This window comes from Gouania willdenowi, chromosome 16 (assembly GCF_900634775.1).
Source record: "Gouania willdenowi chromosome 16, fGouWil2.1, whole genome shotgun sequence".
In the NCBI taxonomy this organism is placed as follows: domain Eukaryota; kingdom Metazoa; phylum Chordata; class Actinopteri; order Blenniiformes; family Gobiesocidae; genus Gouania; species Gouania willdenowi.
Window position 1 is genome coordinate 290,001 of NC_041059.1, and position 11,177 is coordinate 301,177.

Here is an 11,177-nt window from a genome sequence, read left to right on the forward strand (position 1 = left end):
ACACACACACACCACACACACACACACACACACACACACACACACACACACACACACACACACACACACGTTGTTAAATCAAAGCACAGTTTGAGTCAAAACAAATAAAAGCAGAGCCAGAGCAGTTCGTCATCAAGGAGTGTCTGCTGTACAGGTTTGACAAAGTGCTGCAGTGTGTGTGTGTGTGTGTGTGGTGTGTGTGTGTGTGTGTGTGTGGTGTGTGTGGTAAGGATGTCCTGTGATTACAGAAAACAGAATTAACCCCCTGAAATGGATATATAGATCATTTATATATAAATATATATAATTTATGTATAAAAAAGAAGTCTTAGTCACAACCTGTATTTTGAAACAATATTTGGAAAAAGCTGCTGCAAAATCAGGTGTTTTAGGTCGTAACAATCACAGAAATTGGTGGTGAATTATTTTATAAAATATATAATGAATAGCAATTGTTCATTCATTTCATATAATGTTATCACAGCACTAGTTAAAGCTAAAAAATAAAGAGTTAAAAACCAGTGGATAACGTCAGATATAAAGTGTAGCAGACATGGCTGATTGATCAGATCTAATCAATTGTTTAAAAAATGTGTGTCAAACAGCTAATGATTGGTATCAGAATTGATTACCTGGACTCTGGGTCAAATGTAATCAGATTACATCATTGGAACTAGAAAAGGTGAAATGTGTGTCATTCACACTTTGGAGGTTGAAGTGAATTCATTATTTTAGAATAATGACATTTAAAGTTTAGCCACAGCAGATGTTGAGACATGAACATATATATATATACATATATATACATATGACACATATAGAACAGTCATGTGGAGACAGGACCATCTATAAGGGGGAATAAAGGAGAGATTTTGTGGGGTCCATCCATAAAGTCAGTAAAATGATGGTCCATTGTTCTATGAATCTGTGATAACCACATTTATTTATTCATCTGAATAATATCCACTGTTATCCAGGAACGTTAATTATTATTATTATAATCATCTTAAAGATGGAAATCGTAGTTTTAATCACTAATAAAATGGTTCAAAGTGAATAAAAATGGTGGAAAAGGAGGTGAAATGAGATTTTAAAAACCACAGAAATGGTTAAAAGTTATAAATTAAAGTGGATAAAAACAGACAGAAAAAGTGGTAAAAAGGGTTCAAAGTATCAATATTAGTACAATTAGTTTAAACTGGTAAATAATGAACATGATAAATAATGAATGATGTTAAATTGGCAAAAATAATGATGAAATCTGGTGAAAAGAGGTTAAAAGTGACAATAATGGGTCAATATATGTGACATTAGGTGTAAAAGTGTCTGGAAAGTGGAAAAATGTGTAGAAAAGTCATTAAATGTGATAAAAATAGGTTAAAATATGGTGAGTTTGGTTTGGTGCAGAAAAAAGGTAAAAATAAGCAAAAAATAGGCTCAAATTGTTCAAAAATATTCTTACTCTACTGTATATTGTTATTCTACTGTATATACTAAAGTATAGCATCCATACTGTAAATAGTTAGATGATGCTGCTGTTTATCTGTCACTCATCAAAACCACAGCCATGTTAGCAGAGTGTGTGTGTGTGTGTGTGTGTGGGGGGGGGGGGGGGGGCAGCTATGGGGAGGTACACAGACAGGAAGAGGGGTTTGTTGGTAATTTCCTGAGGAAGCGATCAGAGACATTTCCTGTTAACGTATCAGATGAGGGCAGAGACACAGAAAAATAAAAGCTAACAAACGTTTCCCTAAAAATAAAAACTGTGAGAGAAACGGATGAATCTGATTGGCTCACAGTTCACAATGGAAAACAGAAAAGGAAGTTAGAAGAACAACCAGTGGTTGTGACGTTACATGGTTACATGGCAGCTAAGCTAAGCTAAGCTAAGCTAAGCTAAAGGCTTCCACGTGAGGAGGATATGGAGGAGTGTCAAACTAATTAAAAGAAGCTAACAACTGTGTTTTATATTATAAAGTCTTCAGAAAACACTGAACTACTAAATGTGACCTATACTAGTCTATAATCTATACTAGTCTATAATCTATACTAGTCTATAATCTATACCTATCCCTATACTAGTCTATACTAGTCTATAATCTATACTAGTCTATAATCTATACCCTATCCCCTATACTAGTCTATACTAGTCTATAATCTATACTAGTCTAATCATCTATACCCTATCCCCTATACTAGTCTATAATCTATACTAGTCTACATTATACTAGTCTATAATCTATAATCTATACTAGTTTATAATCTATACTAGTCTATAATCTATACCCTATCCCCATACTACTAGTTCTATACTCTATACTAGTCTATAATCTATACTAGTCTATACTCTATACTAGTCTATACTCTATACTAGTCTATAATCTATACTAGTCTATAATCTATAAGTCTATACTCTATACTGTCTATACTAGTCTATAATCTACTAGTCTATAATCTATACTAGTATACTCTATACTAGTCTATACTCTATACTAGTCTATAATCTATACTCTATATACTCTATACTAGTCTATAATCTATACTAGTCTATCCCCTATACTAGTCTATACTCTATACTAGTCTATAATCTATACTAGTCTATATCTATACTAGTCTATACGCTATACTAGTCTATAATCTATACTAGTCTATACTTATACTAGTCTATACTCTATACTAGTCTATAATCTATACTAGTCTATAATCTATACTAGTCTATACTCTATACTAGTCTATACTCTATACTAGTCTATAATCTATACCCTATCCCCTATACTAGTCTATAATCTATACTAGTCTATAATCTATACCCTATCCCCTATACTAGTCTATAATCTATACTAGTCTATAATCTATACCCTATCCCCTATACTAGTCTATACTCTATACTAGTCTATAATCTATACTAGTCTATACTCTATACTAGTCTATAATCTATACTAGTCTACAATCTATAATCTATACTAGTCTATAATCTATACTAGTCTATAATCTATACTAGTCTATAATCTATACTAGTCTATAATCTATAATCTATACTAGTCTATAATCTATACTCTATACTAGTCTATACTCTATACTAGTCTATACTCTATACTAGTCTATAATCTATACTAGTCTATAATCTATACTAATCTATAATCTATACTAATCTATACTCTATACTAGTCTATAATCTATACTCTATACTACTCTATAATCTATACTAGTCTATACTCTATACTAGTCTATAATCTATACTAGTCTATATTCTATACTAGTCTATACTCTATACTCTATACTCTATACTCTATAATACTCTATACTCTAATACTCTATACTCTAATACTCTATACTCTATACTACTCTATACTCTATACTCTAATACTCTATACTCTATACTCTAATACTCTATACTCTATACTCTATACTCTAATACTCTATACTCTATACTCTATACTCTATACTAGTCTATAATCTATACTAGTCTATATTCTATACTAGTCTATAATCTATACTCTATACTAGTCTATAATCTATACTAGTCTATACTCTATACTAGTCTATAATCTATACTAGTCTATACTCTATACTAGTCTATAATCTATACTAGTCTATAATCTATACTCTATACTAGTCTATACTCTATACTAGTCTATAATCTATACTAGTCTATATTCTATAATCTATACTGACTATAGTTAGTTAGTCAGATCAAAGTTTTTCCCACGCTTATGCAGTAGTATTCACATAAATGCAGTCTTTTTTTTTTATTGCAAACTATGGAAAGAAATCAACATTTTTCAATAAATTTATAATTTCTCACAAATAAAAATCTCCACAAAATTCCCAAAAAGTTGGTTACAAAATTAAGTAATTTTAAGTAAAGATCCCTGCAGAGACTGATATTAAAAACTATAGCACAATAATGTTAGAATTGTCCCCCACATAAAATCTGTTCTGTATTTGGCCCCTGAACTAAAATGACTTTGACGCTTTAGTCTTTTCACATTTTAAAACGAACTCAACGTGTCCAACGTGTTCCACTGTCGACCTGTTTGGAGCTGTTTGACTAAAATAAAGTGAGCAGTAGTTTTTTATTTAGGTTTGAGGTAAATGATAAAATCATAATCTACAAAACATCTTAAAGCACTAATAAAGTCTTATATAATTACATGTACCAATGGATCACATGACCCATCCATTGGTACATTCATTTTATTAACATTAAACATCTGATTTACCAACATGACCCGTTAAACAGGACAAATACCATCAAATGAGTGATATCGTCCCAAAAACCTTTAATTACCAGAATGGGACAAATATGTCCATTTGTTACACATTCTACATATTTAATCACCTGTTTTCCAGTAAAAAATAGCAGTCAGTGCGTATAACGTCCTAAACATGCATGTGAGGCATTTCTGTGTCCATGTTGGAGCCTGAATTTAATAAAGAAACGGAATAATAGAAGAAAACATGGCAGATCTATTGGTTTCTTGGTTCCAGAAGGTGATCTCTCTTTTTTTCTGTCCATTTTCATTAATCATGGAAAAAGGGAGATTAGAATAAAAAAACATTTTATAATTAGTGGTACTTTTAATTGTAGATATCTATAATTACATTTTGACATTTTTTAATTCCAAGTCCACATATTAACAATGTCACTTTGACTAGTTTGTAATTGTAGTTTTTGATATGTATAATTCTATTCCTACTAGTAACAATGTTAATATTTCACTCTACGTGTTCGACCGTACAGATATAAACTGAATTGTAGATGTTAGTTATTTAATTCTGACTAGTCAGGATTAAATAACTATGCGATTCATAACTGTAACAATATCATTTCAGATATTTAATATTATTATTAACATATTCACATATGTAATGTTTCCTTTGTCCTCATAGTGATGTAATTCACTGGTTCATGGAAACACATCGACTGGATTGGATTGGTGTGTGTGTGTGTTGTGTGTGTGTGTGTACTATGCTACCTCCTGGTACACATGCTTGTTACGTGTTTATATCCAACAGAACGCACACACACACACACACACACACGCGCGCACACACACACACACACCACACACACACACCACACACACACACACACACACACCAACACACCACACCACACACCACACACACACACACACACACACACACACACACACACACACACACACACACACACACACACACACACACACACACACACACACACACACACACACACACACACCACTAGACGCTCCAGGCCTAATGCTAACGCTAACACTAATGCTAATGCTGAGCAACCCAGATACACATCATTCTCTGTGTGCCACACACTCCCAGGATCGACTGATTGTCAGCATCATCAGAACTTTCATTTAAAAGATCCATTTGTATCATTTCTATTATTATTATTATTATAGTGTTTTTTTGCTGTCATTTTGATGTTTTAACAAAGCTTCTGTTAATTTATTAAAATTGACGTCACATATTGCATTGCGTATCACAGCCAATCAGACGTCAGTGTGATTTGATAGTGAAAGAAGAAGAACATTTCCTCTGGGTCAAAAACCTGTAAATATTTACACTGTGATCTGATCAATACTTTATAGATATAGATAATATAGTGAGGGGGTGTGTCCTTATTGTCTGTATGTCTGTACCCTCCATCACATATAAAGGTAAATATGGTATAGTAATAAGCTCCTCCTACAGAAATAGATCTGCTATACATCCTATCTGGTGGACATGTCAGCTCCTCTAATAGTCAGTGTGTGTTTGGGTCTGGAACATGTTCAGTAAACTACTTAGCATATGTCTCAGCTCCCTGTAATGTGATCAGCTTAGAGCTATGAACATAGACTGTTCACATCAATAATGATTAGTCACAGATATACATTGGTTCTAGGTGATATACCCCGCCCTTAATAAATTGCCCAATATCTCAGAAAGTATTGATCAGATCAAACTAAACATTTACAGTGTGAATATTGAAATTACAGAAGAATTGGTAAAAATGTCAAGAACTTTTAGAGACAAAGTGTGGGTTATTTGTTGAAATGACATAGAATGACTCAGCAGTTGTAACAGTGAAGTCAAATGTAAAACATAGTGTTTTAACCTGAACACATGACCTTTGAACCCTCATCATCAGCTTTTTCCTCATGTGTAAACGTCTCATTTTCTTTCCAACACCAGACTTTAATGAAAGAACTCATTCTACAGTTTTCCAGACATTTCTCTGACTCACAGCTCTGAGTTTCCACCTTCTTCTCCCTCCTTTTCCCTCCTCAGAGTGTGAGAAATAAACTAAAGAAAGTAGCTCACAATCCGCTTATTGCTGAGTCAGCGTTTAGCAATGGCTGCATTCATTCATTTGGTTGATGAGGGGGACGTCCCTGCAGGGAGCGCGTGACTCACTAACACTTTGATCAATGTGTTTACATGAGATATTAAGAAACATCAAAAACGTGTCGTAAACATACTAGACCAATAGATCTAAACACAGTCAGTAGAACTGAAACCACGCCCACAGAGTGAATTAGAACAAACACTCTTTCATCCTGAACCCATGACTGTGATATCTTTCACCAATACTCAGTACCTGTGAATCAGTATCAATACTCAGTACCTGTGAATCAGTATCAATACTCAGTACCTGTGAATCAGTATCAATACTCAGTACCTGTGAATCAGTATCAATACTCAGTACCTGTGAATCAGTATCAATACTCAGTACCTGTGAATCAGTATCAATACTCAGTACCTGTGAATCAGTATCAATACTCAGTACCTGTGAATCAGTATCAATACTCAGTACCTGTGAATCAGTATCAATACTCAGTACCTGTGAATCAGTATCAATACTCAGTACCTGTGAATCAGTATCAATACTCAGTACCTGTGAATCAGTATCAATACTCAGTACCTGTGAATCAGTATCAATACTCAGTACCTGTGAATCAGTATCAATACTCAGTACCTGTGAATCAGTATCAATACTCAGTACCTGTGAATCAGTATCAATACTCAGTACCTGTGAATCAGTATCAATACTCAGTACCTGTGAATCAGTATCAATACTCAGTACCTGTGAATCAGTATCAATACTCAGTACCTGTGAATCAGTATTAATACTCAGTACCTGTGAATCAGTATTAATACTCAGTACCTGTGAATCAGTATTAATACTCAGTACCTGTGAATCAGTATTAATACTCAGTACCTGTGAATCAGTATCAATACTCAGTACCTGTGAATCAGTATCAATACTCAGTACCTGTGAATCAGTATTAATACTCAGTACCTGTGAATCAGTATTAATACTCAGTACCAATGTGGAATAAGATCTGAAGTCTGTGAATGTGGTGATCGTCAGTGAAGCGTCGTGTGTTTAAACCAGTTCAACCATCATCTCCACAGACAACAAAATGTAACGTGTGTAAACATGAACAGGCATAACAGCAGCCCTCCAGGACCCCCAGCTGTTAGAATATCAGAAATATCACTTTCACTCAAACAAACCAACAACTGCTGCACAACAACCATGTGATTGATTTCTCTACAAACACTGACATTTAAACACAAAGATCTACATTCCTCACAAAGGAAGACGGAGACAAGTCTGGACTAGTGAAACATTTATGTTAACGCTGGTTGATCCGAGAGAAACAGGAAGTAGCACAGCCTGCTTCACATGGGGGGGGGGGGGGGGGGGGGGGGGGGGGGGGGGGGGGGGGGGGGGGGGGGGGGGGGGGGGGGGGGGGGGGGAGCACCCAAATGCATTATGGCTGAGATACTGCTACAGTTTAATCCTGAGGTGCTAGCTGCTACATGTTTAGCTTTGAGTTGAAACAAAGTCTGACTTATTCACTCAATGAAACATGCAAATTCAAATTTCAAAACTCCTAATGATTTTAGTGGCTATTTAAGTAGATTTAAATACAGTAAAATCACATGAGACGAGCACCTGTTTAACAGTGGAAAACGATTCAAAAAATGTTCCAATTAATTATAAACTTCATAATTAATTAGTCTTCATTGATCTAAATGAATGGCCTCAAAATGTTTGACACAAAAAGCAACATTTAGAATTAAGGTGCTAGCTGCTACATATAAACTTGAAGTGCTAGCTGCTACATGTTTTAAAATTAAGGTGCAACTGCTACGTTTAACATTGAGGTGCTAGCTGCTACATGGTTAGCATTTAACTTGCAGCATCCCCTTGGTGCCCTCGCAACTATGGGCCGTGGTCGCTGTCCCTGGGGGCGCTGCTCTCGGTGCTGCTTCCGTTCCGGGTCCTTCTGGCCTGGGGTCCGATCCCTGTTGGCTCTGGGCCCGCCGGCGAGTGCCCGCTGGCTGCCCGTTCGGCGCGGCTCTGGCCGTCTGCTGGGCGTGGGCCTTGGCTTCGCTGCTGTGGTCTCGGGCGGGGGGCTCTCTGGGCCCTCCCCTCGGGGGTTGGGTGCTTGGGTGTGTGGGGAGGGATGCTGGCGGGGGGCCTTGGGGCTGGGGTCGGTGGCGGGATGCGCTGGGTCCTCGGCTGCTTGGGGCTTCCTCGGATGTGTGTGGGGGGCGGTGGCTGCCTCTCAGGGGGGTGGCCTGGGGCTCCCTGGCCCCCACTCTTTCTGCTGGCCTGGCTACATCTGTGGGCCCAGGGCAGTTCTTGGGTTTGCAGTAACGGTTTTTTTGCACATATACAGGTCTACGATGGACTGGTACGACTTGGGATGTGGGATAAAACTTATACTGGGCTTAACTTTAGACACGTTAATCCTAAATACCTGCTTTAGGTACTACCATTCACTCATTCCCCCTGTTCACAGCCACCACCATTATAGCTAAGCTTCACACTAGTCACTATACTGGCTGGATTACACAACATAATAAACACAATATATTCTACAACTTCACATCTCACCCTCACTGTAAAACAATCTGTTCTTCACACCTTTTCTATATTTCCTACCTTGAGTCTCTCCTCCCTGCTCCCTTCCTCTCCACTTAGGTGTAACACTGCTCTCCCTTTTTATATCCTCCCTCTAATAAAAGATTTCTTACCCTTCCTTAGGGAGGGCTGGTGATGGTCACAATTAAGCAATAAAATAAATCAATTTATTTTATTGTGATAACAAAACATGCAATGCTGTCTCATAATGATTGCACTTCTTGTGGTGTTGACCTTTGACAGCATGTGCAGACAAGGTAAAAAAAATTAAGGTGCTAGCTGCTACATGTTTAACATTGAAGTGCTAGCTGCTACATGTTTAAAATTAAGGTGCTAGCTGCTACATATTAACATTGAAGTGCTAGCTGCTACATGTTAAGCATTGAGGTACTAGCTGCTACATGTTTAAAATTAAGGTGCTAGCTGCTACATGTTTAACATTGAGGTGCTAGCTGCTACATGTTTAAAAATAAGGTGCTAGCTGCTACATGTTTAGCATTGAGGTGCTAGCTGCTACATGTTTAAAACTAAGGTGCTAGCTGCTACATGTTTAAAATTAAGGTGCTAGCTGCTACATGTTTAAAATTAAGGTGCTAGCTGCTACATGTTTAGCATTGAGGTGCTAGCTGCTACATGTTTAGCATTGAGGTGCTAGCTGCTACATGTTCACCACAAACTCTTTTTCTAACAATTTTCACACAACTTTAGGGCTTTAGTTTTCTATCCAGTGTTTTTATTTAAACTACTTTTTTGTGCGTTATTTTTTCGCAGTTAATTTATCCCAATTAACATTATAAAGTCCCAGCACTAGTTTAAATATATGATATTGTGCCAAAATATATCTGAGATTTTAGTTTGTGTCAGTTTTTTCCATTTCAGGAAGGGAACACCGTTGCATGTCATATTTGCATGACAATTCGATCACTTCTGTGTGGTTTACGATGAAAAACTGCACATAGATGCATTATATTTTCTTAAAACATGCATTTGAGGGTATGTGAGTTTCTCTGATCAAATATCTCTTGATTTTGCTTAAATTAAGTAATATATCTATAAATCATAATGATGGAATGAATGAGTGATAACACATTTTAAAGAATCTCATTTTGTAAATAAATGGAAAAAACAGTATTTATTTCAGTGGTTTTCAACCTTTTTTCAATTGTGACCCCATTTTGATATCAATAACTTCTGTACTCATATATATATATATGTGTTTTTGCAATTTAGTTTAACTACACTTACTGTATATTTTGCAAAGTCAAAGTATAAAATACAGTTGTGTAAGATTGTGTTGTTAAAAACATTTTTTTAAAATTTAAAAAAAATCTATTTTAATTTTTCAGATATTCCAGGTGACCCCATTTAAACTTCAAGTGACCACACATGGGGTCCCTAACCCAAGGTTAAAAAACACTGATTTAGAGGATCACTCCTGAAAACATTTATTTCTATAGTTTTAATCATTTCCGGTCATCTCACACCTGGACGGAAGGACACACACACACACACACACACACACACACACACACACACACACACACACACACACACACACACACACACACTCTCTCTCTCTCATGCGTAAGTATCCCCTGTAGTGCCACAGCGTCCCCCAGGGGTACACGCACCCCCATTTGAAAACCCCTGGTCTACCTCATATAGTGTACCTACACGTCACTAACATAGATTCTACAATAGATCAAAACATGGCATCGAACCCTGAACTAAAACTAGCCGAGCACAGCCTTCCGTGTGTGGTGTGTGTGTGTGTGTGTGTGTGTGTGTGTGTGTGTGGTGTGTGTGAGTCGATCAAAGTCCTCAAACACCGACACCGAGTATAAAAACCGAAAGTCACACCGACCAACACGTTTAACGTTATAACTCACCGATGAACGAACAGAAACCGTTACTGGTAACTTCCTGTTCCACAGCTGCAGTGTGTGTGTGTGTGTGTGTGTGTGGTGTGTGTGGAAAAACATTGTAGGCGGAAGTACACGTTAAAGAAAGTCATTCTAAAGGAAGTGAAAAAGTGAATAAAAGATCAATAAAATAAAGAAAAGTTCTAATAAAACAAATGTATGAATAATAATTATTGTTAATGTGAAGTGATTTTAACTCAGCCGTGTTTTTTTAAACGTGTTTGTTACACTTGTGTGTCACACACTAACTCTTCCCCGCCGAGCGCACACACACACACACACACACACACACACACACACCACACACACGCACGCACGCACGCACACACACA

General features: G+C 36.7%; 1 protein-coding gene across 7 annotated transcripts in view; it reads right to left on the bottom strand.

Annotated features, from left to right (window-relative positions):
- The window catches only part of arhgef1 (Rho guanine nucleotide exchange factor (GEF) 1), a 60,204-nt gene extending 49,293 nt beyond the window's left edge, over positions 1-10,911 (bottom strand). For all 7 annotated transcript variants that reach the window (XM_028469942.1, XM_028469945.1, XM_028469944.1 and 4 more), the window contains exon 1: positions 10,813-10,911. In XM_028469942.1, coding sequence (XP_028325743.1) covers positions 10,813-10,905 — 93 coding nt within the window. In that variant the 5' untranslated portion in view covers positions 10,906-10,911. The remainder of the gene's footprint in view (positions 1-10,812) is intronic.
- Positions 10,912-11,177: the final 266 nt, after the last annotated feature.